This window comes from Chionomys nivalis, chromosome 11, assembly GCF_950005125.1.
Source record: "Chionomys nivalis chromosome 11, mChiNiv1.1, whole genome shotgun sequence".
NCBI classification, from domain to species: Eukaryota; Metazoa; Chordata; class Mammalia; order Rodentia; family Cricetidae; genus Chionomys; species Chionomys nivalis.
In genome coordinates this window covers 58,302,744-58,322,650 of record NC_080096.1, presented here as the reverse complement: position 1 = coordinate 58,322,650, position 19,907 = coordinate 58,302,744, and the positions used below count along the sequence as shown (strand labels likewise).

General features: G+C 40.1%; 1 protein-coding gene across 4 annotated transcripts in view; it reads left to right on the top strand.

Annotated features, from left to right (window-relative positions):
* The window catches only part of Dennd4c (DENN domain containing 4C), a 103,550-nt gene extending 83,869 nt beyond the window's left edge, over positions 1 to 19,681 (top strand). For 3 of the 4 annotated variants that reach the window (XM_057783802.1, XM_057783803.1, XM_057783801.1), the window contains 9 exons: positions 302 to 411; positions 687 to 862; positions 7,705 to 7,887; positions 8,734 to 8,929; positions 12,256 to 12,501; positions 13,697 to 13,814; positions 15,464 to 15,605; positions 16,978 to 17,042; positions 17,891 to 19,681. In XM_057783802.1, coding sequence (XP_057639785.1) covers positions 302 to 411; positions 687 to 862; positions 7,705 to 7,887; positions 8,734 to 8,929; positions 12,256 to 12,501; positions 13,697 to 13,814; positions 15,464 to 15,605; positions 16,978 to 17,042; positions 17,891 to 18,027 — 1,373 coding nt within the window. In that variant the 3' untranslated portion in view covers positions 18,028 to 19,681. The remainder of the gene's footprint in view (positions 1 to 301; positions 412 to 686; positions 863 to 7,704; positions 7,888 to 8,733; positions 8,930 to 12,255; positions 12,502 to 13,696; positions 13,815 to 15,463; positions 15,606 to 16,977; positions 17,043 to 17,890) is intronic. The other variant, XM_057783804.1, reaches the window with a different exon arrangement.
* Positions 19,682 to 19,907: the final 226 nt, after the last annotated feature.

Genomic DNA, 19,907 nt, shown 5'->3' with positions numbered 1-19,907 from the left:
TATCACATAGCACAGGCTTGCACCCATAATTCCCCTCTTTACGTACTGGCTTTTTAGGTATACACCTTTAATCATCCAAGTTGTCATTTGGAAAAGTTGAGAGAATTATATAATAAGCAATTATATATCTTCTACCTAGATGTAATCAACTTTTATTAATTTTATCAATGTTTATATTCATACACACTTATATAGTGAACCGTCTGTAAATACCAGATTTCATGGTACTACCCTCCTTAATACTTCAGTATATATTTCCAAAGCATCAAGAACATTCTTCTAAATTATGTGTTCTATTTAGGTGAAATTCCATTTTCAAGGAACATCAAAGGGCAGGACTTTGAAAAATCAGACCATGGTTCTTCACAGAATACCAGTATGTCCAGCATCTATCAAAACTGTGCGATGGAGGTAAAGATTCTGTACTCATTGTACCTGTGGTAAAGTGACTAGACATATTCTTATCTCATGCGAGCACTTGACAGGACTCAGTGGGATCCATGTGGATACTCATATGAATGCTTGAGACCTTTGAGGCAATGAACTGGTAGCTTTGTCCTTAATATACAAAAGCTGTTAACTCCAGTTGAAACCAATAGAATAAAAATTTCATTTTATTTCACTAGAGTGGACCATTCAGGTTCATTTCCACCATAGAGACTCTCAGTGTTCTATTTTCCCTTTAGGTTTTGATGTCAAGTTGCTCACAGTGTAGAGCTTGTGGAGCTCTGGTTTATGATGAAGAAATAATGGCTGGATGGACTGCAGATGATTCAAATTTGAATACAACCTGCCCATTCTGTAAAAGCAACTTCTTGCCTCTTCTCAATGTAGAATTTAAAGACCTAAGAGGCTCTGCCAGGTTAGTATTGTGTGAGCTCCCTCAGGTGGTAAGTGCCCTGAAGCCATGGCTCTTTGGGCTAGGGTAAAGCATTCACAGCTGGGTCCAAGCACATCTTGTTTCTCTGGGCTGCTTTTCTGTTTTATTTAATGTATGGTTACCAGGAGTAGATTCTTGAAATTAGACTCTGCTTATAGATGATTCAATACTAATGTTTGGGCTGGGGAGATGTGACTTGGTTTTGAAAGTGCTTCCTGAGAAAACATGATTCCTAGCACCTAGGGAAAAGCTGAGCACCCATCTGAAATCCCAGCACTGGGGAGGTAGGGACAGGTAGGTCCCAGAAACTCACTGGCCAGTGAACCTCAGCAAATCAGTGAGCTCCAGGTTCAGTGAGAGACACTGAAATAAAAGAAAAGGAAGTGGGGGGAGGGGGGGGGGAGAGAGAGAGAGAGAGAGAGAGAGAGAGAGAGAGAGAGAGAGAGAGAGAATACAGGTATGGCGAGTGATTGAAGTGGACATGGAACGTTGACCTCTGGCTTCCACATCCTACATCTACTACACTCTTATATACACATGTGCACATAGCTACACAAACTTACGCCTTGGTGACCTAAATTAAGTCTTTAACACATCTTGTTGCCTCTGTCTGGTACAGGGAGATGAACAAATTCTAGGTAATAGAAATACCACTAATTAAGAGGCTGGGGTGTGACTCAGTGGTAGATCGCTTGGCCTAGCATGCATGAGGCCCTACCTAGCCTTGTAAACTTAAGAAATGGGCTAATCAGTTTGTAATCAATTGAATTGGTAATTAAGAAGTATGCGGACCTAATCAATGGCCTTAATATTTTATTTGCTTTGGTGTTGTTTATATTGTTTTGATTGTTGTGAATCTAACCCAGGCATTCATGCACATGATATTAGCATATGCTCTGAGCTGCATTCTTAGCTCCCTTAGAGTCTGTTTTGTTGTTGATGATGATGATGTTTGTTTAATCTCGAGTTTAGAAGTGTTTCCTCTCTACTTTTCCTATTATCTTCAGGCATGATACTGGATCATACTCCTGACATAATATCCTCATTGGCCTGGCAAAGGCCCTCTTTTCCTTATTTTTTATTTATTAATTGTATTTTTAATATTATATGTGTATGAGTATGGGTACATGTATGCCATGGTGCACATATCGAGGTCACAGGACATCTTATAGAAAGGAGTTTGTTGTTACCGTCTACCTTGTTGAGGCAGTTTCTGTTGCTTAATTGAGTACTCCAGGCTAGCTGACTTCTGGGGGCGATTCCTCCTACCTTCACCTCCCTTCCTGCCTTAGGAGTAGGGTTACACATATCTCTTTTTTTGTGTGTGTGTTGTAATATGAGCAGCGGGCTGATACAGAATATCCATAAGTGGATGAAACAGGATTGTCTTATCTTGCCAAGATAGGGTAGGATAGTTCTAAGAAAGTTTCTTGCCTTTAATAATGGTATGTCAGTTATGTTAGGCCTTAGCCAAAGTTGGTTGACTCAACATTGCAAACGAGACTTTGGGTGATTGCCCAGGTAGTCAGTTGTCTCTGTCATTTGTTGCACATTTGGAATATCCCTCGTTTGTTAAATAATATTAATTCCCTTCTCATATCTTTGACGGAGTTGAAGATTAGATAATTGTAGTTACTCTCTACATTATTTAGACTCCTTGGAATAGAATGTTTAGTGTATTTATTATTTGTTTCTATTGTATATAGTTGTATTTGGTTTGGCTCTATCTTATTTAGACAAAAGGGGGAGATGTAGGGGTAGCCCCAGCCAATCACCTTGCTTGTAGGGCGGGGTCGCCTGAGGATATTTTTTACTAATAAATATTGCTGGTGTGCTCTCCCCCGCCCCTTCTGCTTTCCTGTTCTCCGCTGGAACCTCGGGTTCTGTAAGTCTCTTTCCCAATTAAAGCTGAATGTATTATTAAAATTTCTGTCTGCCTTCATTTACACCACTACATTTGTGTGTGTGTGTGTGTGTAAGATATTTCTTTTTTTTTTTTTAATTTCTTTTTTTCTTTTTGGTTTTTCGAGACAGGGTTTCTCTGTGGTTTTGAAGCCTGTCCTGGAACTAGCTCTTGTAGACCAGGCTGGTTTCGAACTCACAGAGATCCGCCTGCCTCTGCCTCCCTAGTGCTGGGATTAAAGGCGTGCGCCACCACTGCCCGGCTTTCTTTTTTTTTTTTTATTAATTTTTTTTTTTAATTAAAAATTTCCGCCTCCTCCCCACCTCCCTTTTCCCTCCCCCTCCCCCCCTCCCCATGTCCCCCTCCCCCCTCCCTCTCCAGTCCAAAGAGCAGTCAGGGTTCCCTGCCCTGTGGGCAGTCCAAGGTCCTCCCCGCTCCATCCAGGTCTAGGAAGGTGAGCATCCAAACAGGCTAGGCTCCCGCAAAGCCAGTACACGCAGTAGGGTCAAAACTCAGCGCCATTGTCCTTGGCTTCTCAGCAGCCCTCATTGTCCACCATATTCAGTGAGTCCAGTTTTATCCCATGCATTTTCAGTCCCAGTCCAGCTGGCCTTGGTGATCTCCTAATAGATCAGCCCCACCGTCTCAGTGGGTGGGTACCCCCCTTGCGGTCTTGACTTCTTTGCTCATGTTCTCTCTCCTTCTGTTCCTCATTTGGACCTTGGGAGCTCAGTCCATTGCTCCAATGTGGGTCTCTGTCTCTATCTCCATCCACTGCCTGATGAAGGTTCTCACTCAGGATAATGTTTTCTATTTCCATCCATTTGCATGTAAAATTCAAGAAGTCATTGTTTTTTACCTCTGAGTAGTACTCTAATGTGTATATATTCCACACTTTCTTTATCCATTCTTCCATGGAAGGGCACATATCTCTTTATGTGGGTTCCTGGAATCAGACTCAGATTGTTTAGACCTCTACAGCTAGCAGTTTTTCTCACTGAGGCATCTTGCTGGCTCTGGATCATGATTTTTACTCAGTCTGTTGGTCTGTGTCTTTTAATTGGTGACTTATGACCATTTGCACTCAAGGTTATATTTGAGAAGGGCTTGTTGCTCTTTATGGTTATGTTTGTTGTTCTGGTTGGCTGGTCACTTGGTAATTCTTCCACTTCTGTTAGTGTTGGATGGTCACTGGTTTGCTATGCTGTTCTCTTCTGTTCTGTTGCATTCATGGAGTGTGTTCTATCCTGTATTCTTGTGTGTGAAACTGTCTTCCTTCACTACCTTAAGAATTTTCTGCAGTGCTGGCTTAATTGTCATGAATTGCCTTGACTTGTGTTTGTCTTGTGATATTCTCCTTTTTAATTAATTAATTTTTATGTATATGAATGTTTTGGTTGTATATATGTCTGTGCATACATGTGTGCCTGGTGTCCTCCAATGCTGGAAGAGGGCATTGGATCCTCTGGAATTGGAGTTATGGTTGTCAAGCCACCATATGGATGCTGGGAATCAAACCTGGGTCTTCTGGAAGAGCATCCAGTGCTCTTAACTACTGAGCCAGCTCCGTCTTGAAATGTTCTTACTTCTCCATGTTGTTGTTGGCTTTATTGTTTGGTTGGTTTAGGGCAGGGAAAAGAACTCTTGGTTGACAAGTATTTACTTCCAAGGGTTGGAATATATTTTTCCTTGTTTTCCTGACTTTTAGGGGTGCTGGTGACAAATTTGTTATTCTGATGTGTCTGCCTATAGCTATTAACTAATGATTTTTCTTTACAGCTTTTAGTGTTGTTACTTGCTTTGTGTTTGTTTTTTTTTTTTTTTTTTTAAGTTGTGTCTGTGTGTTCATGTGTACTCAAGGCAAAAGAGGGTGTTGGATCCCATGCCAGGGACTTCAGATGTTGGCAGGATGAATGTGGAAATTGTCAACAAGTGAAGTAAACCCCCAAAACTAAGTGATGAAGTTGCGTCTTAGCTTCATCTCAGTAGGACTGTTGGAGGTAGCTTTATCAGCATCCTCTCCTTCAGCATTCTTGTTGTCTGGACCTTGACCATCTTCCCTCATAAACTAAAAGGGATACCTTCTGAGACCCTGATCAGTGAAAACTTGGATTTAGACAGGTTGAGAGTAGTTACTCCACTGACTTTTCCTGGAAATTCCTTGATGTCTGCTGTTGTTTATGCCTACTGGCCAGCTTCTGCACTAAGTATGATGCTGCTTATTCCTCAATACTGCCTTGCTACTCAGAGTGCTGTTGCCCAAGCCTGCCTAGTTCAATAGGGCTTGTCTCTTTGGAATCAAATACTAAGGGATGGACTTAGAAGGGTTCTGCAAGCATTGAAAGCCACTTGTGCAGAGAGCATCATGTTTATATTTTCTCCACACTGTTTTTTGTATCTGGAAAGCCTGAGCCACTAATGTTTTTGAAGCCCCAAGTGTAGGTGTCTCTGTGACCGCTATAGCCAGCAGAGTTCTAAGTAGTCATTGTTGAGTCAGACCTTGGGACTCTACCCCAAAGTAGGGTTTTTTTTAGGTATATATAATATAAATTTGTTGAAATTTTTCCTGTTGATAAATAACTCAGTTCTGTGTATACAATAAAGCTTAAGACATGAGTATATTCAAACTCTGTAAAGTACATGTGACATATTCGATAAAGATGGGTCTATAGATTGACAAGCTTACTCTAAGGGTCTGAATCTGGTATGGCCTGACAAATAGCACAGAGGTCACCAGACTGTTGACTACATCTACTCCCAGCCTTCTGGATGGAAACAGGTTATATTTCTCTCTGAAGAGACAAAACCTGTGTGTTTAACATTTCTAGTACCCCTAGTGTTTATTTGTGAGCACAATGACCTTCATGTTTCACATCTGATGACCTAGCTTTGATCTCCAAGGTCACACATCACATTCATAAACACATTAATAATAAGTAAAATTAAAATATTTTGAATCAAATAACAAGGTGAAGATGTTAATGTACTTCTTAATTTAAATGTGAATATCATTAACTACAATTCGGCATTACATACAATGAACTGGGCAAATTTAAAATATATCATTCGAAGAATAAATGTTTACATTAGTGGGAATCAAATCCTTACCTAGAGTAAAACAGTATTACCTCAGATAATAATATTCTTTGCATGGCACTACCATCACAGAGTCCCTAACCAGGGAAAGAAGGAAAGAGAAGATGAAAATAAGGACAGATATGGAGGTCTAGGGGTATTGTGAGCAATTAAAGATGAACATAGATTAGCTCCTGGTATTAGAAGTGTGGAGCACCTTGCCCCACAGGGTCAGCATGAAACATGATGCTACTGGAGCCAGCCTTCAAGCCTGCTTGCTTCTGCCAACCACATCCTAGGTTTGGTTTGGAAGTTTGTTGTTGTTTTTTTTTTTAATATTTACTTATTTATTATGTATACAATATTCTGTCTGTGTGTATGCCTGCTGGCCAGAAGAGGGCACCAGACCTCATTACAGATGGTTGTGAGCCACCATGTGGTTGCTGGGAATTGAACTCAGGACCTTTGGAAGAGCAGGCACTGCTCTTAACCTCTGAGCCATCTCTCCAGCCCTTGTTTGTTTGTTTTATATATATATATATATATATATATATATATATATATATATATATATATATATATATATATATATAATTTATTATGAATACAGAGATCTGTATACATGTATGCAGATCTTATTATAGATGGTTATGCTATCTGTAATAAGCCACCATGTGGTTCCTGGGAGTTGAACTTAGGACCTCTGGAAGAGCAGCCAGTGCTCTTAAGTCTCTCCAGTCCCCTGGTTTGGGAGTTTTTAAAGTCAGATCCAGGTAGCACAAGTTGAACTTGAACTCAGGTCTCCCTGGCTCAGCCTCCACTTTCTCAGATTAAATGCTTGTGCTAGCATGCCTCTACTAAATTTTTATTTAAACAGATTTTTTTAGACTTGCTTATTTTATATGTATTTAACTTAGGAAATATTTTGTTTTCTTTTTTCATTGTTTGCTTTCATGTGTTGGAAGTCAGGACAGTATTCCTCTCCTTTGAAGATCTTAGGATGGAAAAGTGGGAGGAGTGGAGAGTGTGTGTCTGAGTAGGGAACAGATCCCTGTGGATTTCCAGCTAATGGCTATTTTATTATAAAGCAGTAATTCTAAGTAAGATCATTTGAGGACTTAGGGATTGGGGAAAAAAAAAGAATTGATCACACACACATTTATTCTAGTATTTGGGAGGCAGAAGCTGGAAGATGATTGTGATTTGGAGTTGAAGGCCAGCCTGGTCTACATACTGTTCCAGACCAGCCAGGGCTACATAATAAGGCCCTGCTTTGAAAAATAAGTATTGTGGGTATGGGCGTATGTTTTATATGTGCGGAAAGAAGTGTGTGTGTGGAGATCGCAGGCCAACATCCTCTGGAGTTGGTTCTCTTCTTTAGGATTCAGGGATCCAACTCAGGGACTCAGTCTTTGCATAGCAAGCCTGTTTACTCACTGAGCTAACCTTGGCTCAAGGATTTTCTTTTTTTACAGTTCAGTGAAGATCTTTCAATTGTCATTATTCAAAAACAGTTCAAAGTTCCATAAACCAACAGAAAAATATTGAAATATTTACCACATTCAAAAATTATGTGTATAAGCCGGGCGATGGTGGCGCACGCCTTTAATCCCAGCACTCGGGAGGCAGAGGCAGGCAGATCTCTGTGAGTTCGAGACCAGCCTGGTCTACAGAGCTAGTTCCAGGACAGGCTCCAAAGCCACAGAGAAACCCTGTCTCGAAAAAACAAAAAAAACAAAAAAAACAACAACAAAAAAAAAAACTTATGTGTATAAATCATTTATGGAGAAAGGGATTTTTTAAAAGACTTTTTCTTTCTTCCTCTTCTTTTGCGTTCCTTATTTAGCTTTTTCCTGAAACCAAGTACGTCTGGTGACAGTTTGCAAAGTGGCAGCATTCCATCGGCAAATGAGCCCTCAGAGCACAAACCTGTGTCCAGTTCAGCAGAACCTGACTTGATCAGCTTTATGGATTTCTCAAAACACAGCCAGACCATAATAGAAGAAGCAAGCTATACAGTCGAATCAAGGTACCACAGGGTGCACAGAGTTCACTGTCGGAAATGAGGTATTCCTGTAAACAGTCTATATTTAAAGACAGTCTGGCTGGGCTTGGAGATGCACAGCTAGCTGTCTGAGGGAGGGAGATTTCCAAGTTCAAGGCCAATCTGTGCTCATCAATGAGACCCTGTCCTGTCCCTGCCCCTTGCCAATGTAAATCAGATCCTGTCTCTGTTCTCAGTTAGATCGTGGCCTGGTAGAAATTAAATGCCTCTCAGCAAACTTGTATTTACATACATTGATGAGTACTTATTTGAGATTTTGTTTAATAAAGATGAAATGATGTTTGAATAAAGCAACCGAATAGGCACCTTATTTTTTTTTAACTTATATCATGTCCTCTTACATTCCTCTCCAGTTAATTACCTGACCAGCATTTGAAATGCTTGGGAAATGTTTATTTGTTGTATGGCGAGAGGCATGGTGGAAATTGAATGACCGTACTCACATGGGTGCCAAGTGCTCTACCACTGAGCCACACCTCCAGCTTCCCATTTCATTCTTTTTTTAAATATTTATTTATGTATATGAGTGCTCTATCTGCATGTATGCCTTTATGCCAGAAGAGGGCATAAGACACCACTGTAGATGGCTGTGAGTTACCTTATGGTTGCTGGGAATTGAACTCAGGACCTCTGGAAGAGCAGCCAGTGCTCTTAACCACTGAGCCGTCTCTCCAGCCCCACATTTAATTCTTAACGGATACCAATTCTCAGGTGATTCAGGACATTTAAATTCACTGTAGAAAATACTGTACCTCTCTATATTTCAGTTTTTTTTTCATGACTTAACTGCATTGCTTCATTTTTTTTAAGTGATGAAATAAAGAAAACCAGTGTTGATGTCCAAAGTGCGAAAATTTCATCTGTGCCTAATAGTTTATCTAAACGAAATGTGTCTTTGACTCGAAGTCACAGCGTTGGAGGTCCTTTGCAAAACATTGACTTCTCCCAGCGACCATTTCATGGCATTTCAACAGTTAGTCTTCCAAACAGTCTGCAAGAAGATGTGGTATGTATCATTGTAGTCATACTGTATACTCTTGTAATTAAGGAACACTCCATAATTTCATGATATCATGTGAAAAGTGATAGGTACAGTATTTTTGGTGTCTCACACCTGTATTTCCGGCATTCAAGAGACTGAGACAGATTAAAGTAAGCTACCCAGGGAGTTCAAGGCCAGCAGAACTACATATAAGACCCTGGCTTGCTGGGGAGATGATGGCTCAGCCATTTAAATGCTGCTGCACAAGTGTGAGGACTTGAGGTCAGATCTCCTGCACTCACCGATGGAAAAAGCCACATACGATGGTACATGCCTAGTAATCCAAACACCCTGTAGATGGAGGCAGGACGATCCCTGAACCTGTGAGAGACTTTGTCTCACAAATAAAGTAGAGAGTGTCAAACTTTGGGCTCCATGTGCACACATACATAGGAACATAAACCTTTGCCAGGTATGATGCTACATACTTATATTCAGGAGATGGCAAGTTCAAGGTCAGCCTGTCCCAAAAAGTCCATAAAGAAACCAAAACCTTTTAAGACTTAACATTACTTGCGTATGTGTGTGCACTCTGACTTTTTGAGACATAGTCTTGCTTTGTAGCTCCAACTGCCCTAGTCACTGTGAGATGAGGTGGCCTTCAAACTTGTGGGTATCCTCAGGCTTCTATCTCCAAATGCTGGGATTACAGGCATGTGCTACCATACCTAGCTTCAACTATTTTTTTAATATGGAAATTTTTTAAAAATGACAAGGTCTCAACAATGTGATAGTGTGTATACTACCATACCCAGCTCCGCTAAGTAAGTCCTGTTTCCAGCTGGCGACCATTCTTCCATGCACGTCTTTGTTGTAACGAGGAGCAGCAGGCTGCATCCTCGCCACCCGGCTAGTTTATGCCCGAAATAATCACACGGAGATCTGTATTATTTAAATTGCTGCCTGGCCCATTAGTTCTAACCTCTTATTGGCTAACTCTCACATATTAGTTTAACTCATCTCCATTAATGTGTATTGCCACTTGACTGTGGCTTACCGGCATGAGTCTAACCAGCATCCATCTAGGAGAGGAGAGCCATGGCATCTGCCACATTGCCTTCTTCCTCCCAGAATTCTGTTCTGTATTCTCCGCCCATCTAAGGGCTGCCCTATCAAAGGCCAAGGCAGTTTTCTTTATTCAGCCAATGAAAGCAACACATAGAAAGAAGACCCTCCTACACCACGTCTTCATTCACTTTTCTATGCCTAGATTATTTTGAAGGCAGTTTCAAACAACATTATGCTATGTGTGATTATTTCAGCAAATATCTGTAAATGGTTTTAACAGACATAATCACAATGTTACTATCATACCCCAAACCAGGTAGTCATCAGTCATCAGTCTCTGTTCTGACTTTCCGCCGTTATAGCAGGGTCAAATGTGGGGGGGGTAGAGTGTGATTTTTAGGCATCAGGGTGAAGTAAAGTTTATGCCTTTCAATTGGTTGGTAAACCTTAGTTTTTAAATTGTAGACTCCTTTTTTCTTCTTCTCATAATTTGTTTGTTGATAAAACTAGATCCATTGGGGACTGAAGAGATGGCTCAGGCTGTTCTTTCAGAGGACCTAGGTTCAATTAATAGCACCCACACGGCAGCTCAGAACTGCCTGTAACTCCACCTCCAGGGGATCCAAAACCCTCACACAGACAAACATACCTGCAGGCAAAACGCCAATGCAATAAAAATAAATAAATCATTTTTAAAAAACAGCTGAAAAGCCAGATGGTGGTGACGCAGGCCTTTAATCCTAGCACTCAAAAGGCGGATCTCTGAGAGTTCAAGGCCAGCCTGGTCTATAAGAGCTATTTCCAGGACAGACTCCAAAGCTACAGAGAAATGCTGTCTTGAAAACAAACAAATAAACAACAACAAAAAAACCCAAACTGCTGTACTCTTTGTCTTAACTACTAGGGGGGTTCCCACAGTCTGGAGCTTTACAGTCTAGAAGCTTGGTTAGCTGTAGGGTATGTTTTGTTTGGTTTTAATTTTTTTTCTTTTTTCTTTTCTTTTTTTGATTTTCGAGACAGGGTTTCTCTGTAGTTTTTGGTGCCTGTCCTGGAACTAGCTCTTGTAGACCAGGCTGGCCTCGAACTCACAGAGATCCACCTGCCTCTGCCTCCCGAGTGCTGGGATTAAAGGTGTGCGCCACCACCGCCCAGCTTTAATTTTTTTTCTTAAATTAACTTTATTTTAAAAACTTGGAAATAAAAAATATCAGACACCAAAATTAACCAGATCCAGTCTAACATCTCAGTGAACTTACTTCTCAGTGTTTGGAATAGCCATCTTGAAGTTGTGGGGTTTCATGTTGGATTTTTTTTTTTTAAGATTTAAATATTTATTATGTATACAATATTCTGTCTGTGTGTATCCCTGCAGGCCGAAGAGGGCACTAGACCCCATTACAGATGGTTATGAGCCACCATGTGGTTGCTGGAATTGAACTCAGGACCTCTGGAAGAGCAGTCAGTGCTCTCAACCTCTGAGCCATCTCTCCAGCCCTGGATTTTTTTTTTTTTTAAACAACTTTTCATTATATAGCCCAAGCTGACCCTGAGTTCAATATATTGATTGCATTGGCCTCAAACTTGAAGCAATACTTCTGTCTTTGTCAGCCACCACTCCTAGCTAACAAAGAAAAAAACCAGTTATCCTATCTTTTAGAGTTGTCATAGTCACAACAATAACTGTCACAGTTTTGTTTTGTTTTTTAAGTCTTTAAAGTCTTTTGGCGCTGGAGAGATGCTCAGCAGTTAAGAGCACTGGCTGCTCTTCCAGAGGTCCTGAGTTCAATTCTCAGCATCCACATGATAGCTCACAACTGTGTGTAATTCCAGTAGTAGGTGATCTGATACCTTCACACAGACAAATGTGCACATAAAATAAAAATAAATAAGGCATTTGCAGGGAAGTGGTGGTGCATGCCTTGAATCCCAATACTTGGAAGACAGAGGCAGGCAAATCTTTGAGTTTGAGGCCAGCCTAGTCTACAAAGCTAGTTCCAAGACAGCCAGGGCTACACAGAGAAACCCTATCTTGAAAAACCAAAGCAAAACTATTTTGTTATATTTATTTAAAGAGTTTACTGATGTTAATTAATTTTTTCCGGTAATGATTTAGCTTAAGCATAATCTAGTGACATTGTTTGCTTCCGTTCATTAGCATAGTTTGCTACAGATAGTAATCATCCTGAAATACAATTTAAACAGCATAGAAAAGATAATCTCACTGCAGAGTACTGGCAAACATACAGAATTAAATAATGTCCATTTTTTATATATTTTTAAAGGACCATCTAGGAAAAAGGCCCAATCCTCCTCCTGTGTCTGTGCCCTATTTGAGTCCTTTAGTACTTCGGAAGGAACTTGAATCTTTGCTAGAAAATGAAGGTGATCAGGTCATTCATACATCCTCTTTCATCAATCAACATCCAATCATTTTCTGGAACCTGGTTTGGTATTTCAGACGTTTGGACCTTCCTAGCAACTTGCCAGGACTTATCCTCACCTCTGAGCATTGTAATGAGGGTGTGCAGGTGAGGTACCACCTTCTATATACTTGGACTGCATAATGTAGTTAAAATGAGTAAGATAAGGCGAGATGGGATGGTACAGTGTTGGGATCTGAGCCTTCTAGTTTTGTTTTGTGTGTGTATGTGTTTTGTTTTGTTTTTTTTTTTTTTTTTTTTTTTTTTAAGCTGTATAGGATCTCCATTTTTAAGACTATTCTGGGGGCTGGAGAGATGGCTCAGTGGTTAAGAGTATTGCCTACCCTTCCAAAGGTCCTGAGTTCAATTCCCAGCAACCACATGGTGGCTCACAACCATCTGCAATGAGGTTTGGTGCCCTCTTCTGGCCTGCAGACATACACACAGACAGAATATTGTATACATAATAAATAAATATTAAAAAAAAAAAAAGACTTTATTCTTCAGGATGACTGACTTCTGTGTTCAGGCTATCAGTCACATCCCAGCCAGCAGTGAAGAGAAAACTGATATCCAAGAGATTATCTTCTCTTATAGAGCTCCTGGAGCTGTGCCTAGTGTTCCCGTGTGTATATCTATACGGCCTGGACTCAGGTTTCTCTGTCTAGCTGCACAGTTGGCTAGACAGAAGCTTTAATCGTCAGGTGTCATCGTCTCTCCTGGAATATGCACACTGTCTTGTTTGAAAAGTCTCATCCATAACTTTCAGAGAATTAGTTAACAGTTAGGGAAGTTATGTAATTTATGTAAAGTAAATGCCTCACTAGTGATCACACTCAGGCCACCTCCAGGACCTGCCACCTAAAGCCCTTATTGGGATCACTGTTGACAGGGAGCTGCATTTTATACGTACTTTTATGATACTTTACATTGGGAGACACCAGGCCCCAAACACACTTGGCGCATAGCACAGTCTTTCTTAAATATTACAAATTTTAGTTTGAATTGTTTAGCAGGTAGTGATTGAAAGAAGTTACCTTGTAAAGTTATAGACACTCTCATACTGTGTTTTACTAGACTTCGTTGTAATGATGGCTAACTTCTCCTATGCCTTTGTACCATTTATAATGTCAGAAAAACTAAACTTATATGCCAGAAAATCATAAGGCAGTTTATCATCAGGTATTGATAAAAATTAAAATGTTTGCTTAGAATTTTGGGTCTAGAGTTAAAAAGAAAACTCATTAAATTTTATTACTGCTAAAATTTTATTTGAGAAACTAATTTTATTAATCTCTTTTAGCTTCCTCTATCATCTTTGTCCCAGGACAGCAAACTTGTGTATATACAACTGTTATGGGATAATATCAACCTTCACCAGGAACCAGGAGAACCTCTATATGTCTCATGGAGGAACTTGAGTAAGTAAAAGAGAATCTAAGACACAACAGGATTGGGCTTGGTAGCAATATTCCTTAAATCCCAGGTCTCAAGAGGCAGAGATAGGTGGATTTCTGTGAGTTCAGGACAGTCAAGGCTAGATAACAGGTTTTCTGTACCCCCAATCATAGATTTCTCTACCTATGCAGTAAGCCAGATCAAGCCAAATTAAAAAGACTAGGTTTATTGAGCAAAGCATTCCTGTGTGACCTTTCCAGTCCCCCGGAGGTGAGGCAGGGAAAGGAAGCAGGTCTAGAGGAGGGGGCAGCTTAAATACCCTGTAGTTGAGGTCTTTCTGCGAGGGCAGGCTTTAGAGTGGGACTGGAGATTCCAGCTAAACATCCCGACTTTCTTGGATATATGGGCTACTTCCTGTTGGCATGGGACAACATAGGGAGGGGGAATTGAGAGTCTGTGGGCTCATACTCAATGGGAGTTATGTCCGAAGAAGCATTTGGCTAACTACCATCCTGAAGACCTCAGGAATCTGTTTCTTTTTTTTTTTTTTTTTTTTTGGTTTTTCGAGACAGGGTTTCTCTGTGGCTTTGGAGCCTGTCCTGGAACTAGCTCTTGTAGACCAGGCTGGTCTCGAACTCACAGAGATCCGCCTGCCTCTGCCTCCCAAGTGCTGAGATTAAAGGTGTGCGCCACCACCGCCCGGCAGGAATCTGTTTCTTGAGGAAGCAGAGAAGGCAAGTTGCTAGGAGGAAAAAAATAGGTTTATTTATATATATATTATATATACATGTATATATATATAAAATATCACTATGAGCAGGGCTAGCCATGGAAAGAATGGAGATTGCCAGTAAGAATGGAATGGACATGTGCCCTGGCTGTACAAAAGAGACAGAGCCTTTCATTGGAACATTCTAGAAAACTTATAAGATGGAGGGTTCCATTTGCTGGACAAACTATTTATCCCGTGTAGGTGCTTGCTTGAGCCTGGAAAGTGGTACCAGCACTGATGTTCCTGGGTCTTTGAGAGATACAGAGTTTTTTTTTCCTTTTTTTTTTTTTGTTTTTGTTTTTGTTTTTCGAGACAGGGTTACTCTGTGTAATAATTCTATAATTCTGGCTGTCCTGGAACAATCTTCATAGACTACAGACTGGCCTTGAACTCACAGAGATCTGCCTGCCTCTGTCTCCTGAGTGCTGGGATTAAAGACATGCACCACCACTGCCTAGCTTGGAGTTTCCTTTTTGATTTTTTGAGACATATTTTCTCTGTGTAGTCCTGGCTCTCCTGGAACTCACTCTGTAGACCAGGCTGGTCTTAAACTCAGAGATCTACCAGACTCTGCCTCCAGAGTACTGTGATTAAAGGTGTGTACCACCACTGCCCAGCCTCTGATTTTTATTTTTTTCTCTTCTGGTTCCCTTCTGGTGTACTCACAATCATAAAGGTTGTTCCTTCCCTACTAGTTTCTGGAATATAGTGGAGCACACCCCAGCCCCAGGGAAGAAGCTGTAAGTTTGAGAAAAGGGAAGAGGGTTACATGTTTTAGTAAGCACATTATCACATGCTTTTACTGGCAAATAGGAGGTGATTTTGAAGACCTCAAGATGACATAGCTCTGGAAACCTTGTTACTGCTTGGGAAACCTGCTCTCCATGTCTTGTTCTTTAGATTCTGAGAAGAAACCATCAGAGGAGCAGCAGGCAGCCAGCGCTTTAGTTGAGACTATCAGGCAGAGTATTCAGCAGAATGACGTTCTGAAACCCATCAATCTGCTTTCCCAGCAAATGAAGCCAGATGTGAAAAGACAAAGGTAATGATCTCAGTATCTTTTTCTTGATGCCACTCAATTTAACATTTTATGGTGTGTAATTATAAAAGAAATGAGTATATTCAAATATATGCGTTCATGTCTGACAGTGAGTCAGTCAAAGAGAATAGGTTAAATCTTAGCAAGGTAAGTCCTTGATGAAGGTGTATGGTACATTTTGGAAATGTTTCTCCTCTTCACTGGAAATCTTTTGACACACACCTTCAATCCCAGCACTCGGGACACAGAGGCAGTGAATTTTTAAACTTTGACACATGTAAGTACAACTTGTGCCATCCTGTGATGACCTCACAATTTTTTTCTTGTTGGATACTTTGAGATTAGATGTAGAATCAGTTTAGGAAAGTGTGGAACTACTCTCCTCATCCTTGTTGTTGTGATCTGTACACATTCACATCTTGACTAAGTGCATTTTGTTGTGGAAGCATTGTAAAGGGGAGGGGTGCATAATTATATCAAACGCTATGAATACCCCCAGCATCCTCTCCTTTTTTGGGATGTAAGTCCCTATGTAATCATGACTGACCTGGAACTCAGTATGTAGACCAGGTTGACCTTGAACTCACAGTGCTTGTTCCACCATGATAGAAAATTCATCTCACAGGTCCACCTCATTTGTTTGATGTTTGCCATGCTAGGTAAGGGTTAGACTTTGGCTCTCATGTATGCTGGGCAAACACAGTGCCACTTGTCCACAGCCCTAGAGCAATGGTACTGGTGTTCAAACCCAGGGAGTCTTGTCCATGTTCAGCCAGTGCTGTGTGATTGAGTCACACCTCCCAACCCTCATTAACTCTTTTTAAAAGTTTAAAATTGGAGTTAGTGGCTCATAGGATATTTTTTACATACAGAGTTTAGCATACCCTTCAACCAGCTTCCTCAAAGATGCCACACATACCCAAGGTGTTACGTGAAAGCAGGAATTACAGAGCTGCTAACCAAGTATGGAATTGATATGTTTTCACTGTATACTGCCAGATGTGCTGGTTTGTATCTGTAATCTCAGCACTTTGAAGTCTGAGGCCAGTCTCCACTGCAAAGTGAGTTCAGGACACCCTGGGCTATAGTGAAACTCTAGTCACAAAGAAATCACCAAAGGCTGGAGAGATGGTGAGCACTGCCTGCTCTTGCAAAGGTGCTGAGTTCAATTCCCAGCAACCACACGGTGGCTCACAACCATCTGTAATGAGGTCTGGTGCTCTCTTCTGGCCTGTAGGTATACATGTAGACAGAATATTGTATACATAATAAATATTTTAAAAAGTCACCAAACCAAAATCTCCATCTGCACAATGTTTGCTATTTGCCTATTTGTTGTTGTTGACCACTTCAGAAAATTTCTTTCTTTTTATAGGAGTTTATACAGAGAAATCCTTTTCTTATCATTAGTGTCTCTTGGAAGAGAAAATATTGATATTGGTAAGTTGATTAATGGGGAATTATTTAAAAGACTTCAGTTTTATTTTCTAAATTGAAGGGGGGTTTTGTTTTCTAATGGAGCTGGTAGAAGTGTTAGGCCATATTCCTAGCATACAGGGACAAGAAAAATGAAGCTGGTATGAGTAAATAGTTGCCTTTAGAATGGCTGAAATGTGATCAGACAGCTTCCGACCCTGCCATCTTTCCATGCCTTCTGCACCATTGTGAACTATCCCTCTGGAATAAGCTAAACTAAAGCCTTTCTTTAAAAAGCAAAACAGAGGGCCGGGCGGTGGTGGCGCACGCCTTTAATCCCAGCACTCGGGAGGCAGAGGCAGGCGGATCTCTGTGAGTTCGAGACCAGCCTGGTCTACAAGAGCTAGTTCCAGGACAGGCTCCAAAACCACAGAGAAACCCTGTCTCGAAAAACCAAAAAAATAAAATAAAATAAAATAAAATAAAATAAAATAAAAATAAAAAGCAAAACAGATTACTCTCTCTAGCTGGGCCTGGTGCATGTGGGGACTAAGATTGGAGGATCACAAGTTGGAGGGCAGTGTGGGCTGTAAAACTGTTTTAAAACAACAGCAGGTGAGATGGCTCAGTGGATAGAGGCCGTCTGCCACCAGGCCTGATAACCAAGTTTATCCCCAGGACCCACATGATAGAGAAAACTTGAGTCCCTCAACTTTTCCTCTGACCTCCACACATACACTGTGACATGTATTCCCTACTCCATTCCACCCCCCAAAAAAAATTTAAAAATAATCTGTGTCACATGACTCATGTTTTTAAGTACATAGCTTTTGACTAAAAAATTACAATGCATTTTTGAAAATGTTTTTCAGAGGCTTTTGACAATGAATATGGACTTGCATACAGAAGTCTATCTTCAGAGATTCTTGAAAAGTTAGAGAAAATCGATGCCCCGCCAAGTATGAGTGCGGAGTGGTGCAGGAAATGTTTTGGAGCGCCTCTCATTTAAATAAGACACAAATTTTGGTAGAGTACTGGGGAAATAGATCCTGTCTGGAAACTTTCTAGTTTTTCCCCAAATCATGACTTGGTGAAAGCTGCAATGAAGTAACTCTTGGGGATAAAAATACAAAGAAACTGTAATTCATACTGAATCATCTCAGAATGTAAAATATCACTCAACTCCCTGAGGTTTATTGATGTTGGAATTTTCAGTTCCTGACCTATTTCTCTGCCTCTGCTGAAAACAACCAAAACTATTTTTGGATTTCACAGTATGTGTATAAGAAATATTGTCATCTTTCTAGAAACTGGGTTTTATTGAAGCTGCTGAGCTGGAAAATGGCAAATTAAATTTGCCTAACCCCAAAACAAGTGAAATATTTCAACTATAAGAGTAACTGTGTATGATTGTATATGTGTGGGGCTTGCGGTAGGTATGTGTGTGTCTATTTATTAAAATACTTAGATTGCATGTTGCCATAGTTTCTGGAAGGAGGCCTCAGTGACTACTAAATTGTAGTCAGCAGTTCCAAAAGCATCTAAAAGTCGTAACTGCCTTCCCTGTGACTTCAATTTTGTATTTTACCTTTTAAATTATGTATTGTCCTGTTAGTAGGTTGTATCTTGTATATCCAGGTGCTCCTTTCCATCTTCTTCCAATACCAAATTAATCTATGATGCTTCCATTGGAATCCAATAGGTAAAATGAAATTAAACTTTGTAACCTACCGAAATTATCCAGAACATACTTAAAATGCTAAGGTATATATAGCCTTTGACCCTGAAATCTTTATTCAGGCAGGCCAAATGTTGGCATTGATTACTTTTTATAATCCTGATTTCTTGGGAGGCGGAGGCAGAGGCAGGAGGATAAGTTCAAGGCCAGCCTGAACAACTCCTATCTCAAAATAAGTTGAAAGGAAGTCTGGAAATGTAGTTCAGTGGTTAAGAGCATTTGGCTAGTTAGTATGTAAGGCCCTACCTAGGTTTAGTTCCTAGTACCACAAAAAAAACAAAAAACACCCTGTGGCACAGAGAATTTGCACTGCACATAAGTTTTATTCTTGTACAATATTTTGATTTATATGCTTGTGAATAAGTGTGTATTTGTAAATACTGTTTTTATTAGGTTGAATCAATTAAGTCTTAAAACCTTAAAGCTTATTGAGCTTATTGCCAGTAAGTTTAAGAAAATCATGACCTCACATGCCCTACACCTTGACATTTATTGTGCTTTTTGTTTAAAACATCCATTAACATAAGAACAGCAAATTTGCCTTAGCTGTCTGCATGGTTTAGAAAGCCAGTGGTTATTTGTGCACTTACAGTAATAGTGCAGGTGACTAAACCAGTTGACACATAAACTTACCTCAATATGGTACACATTAATAAATAGCATAAATTTCTTCTGCGTGGTGGGAACTTTTTAAAATTATGTACCAGCATTTCAACGTTAAAAGTTGTCAATCTGACTTTGGAGAATTCTAGTCTAAATTTTGAGTGTTAAGTAAAAATTTTATCAGAAAATTTGTAAAATCTTTTATTACCTTCAAATTGGATCTTTTACAGTTTCAAATATATATATATTTTTACAGCTTATACCTTAAACACTTATTGACCCAATAAATTTATTATCTTCCATATATAAAATTAAAGTTGAATAAAAAGAAAAATCTTAAACTTGGTGTCTGTTGCATTTTTTTTTTTTTTTTTTTTTTTTTTTGGTTTTTCAAGACAGGGTTTCTCTGTGGTTTTGGGGCCTGTCCTGGAACTAGCTCTTGTAGACCAGGCTGGTCTCGAACTCACAGAGATCCGCCTGCCTCTGCCTCCCAAGTGCTGGGATTAAAGGCGTGCGCCACCACCGCCCGGCCTGTCTGTTGCATTTTT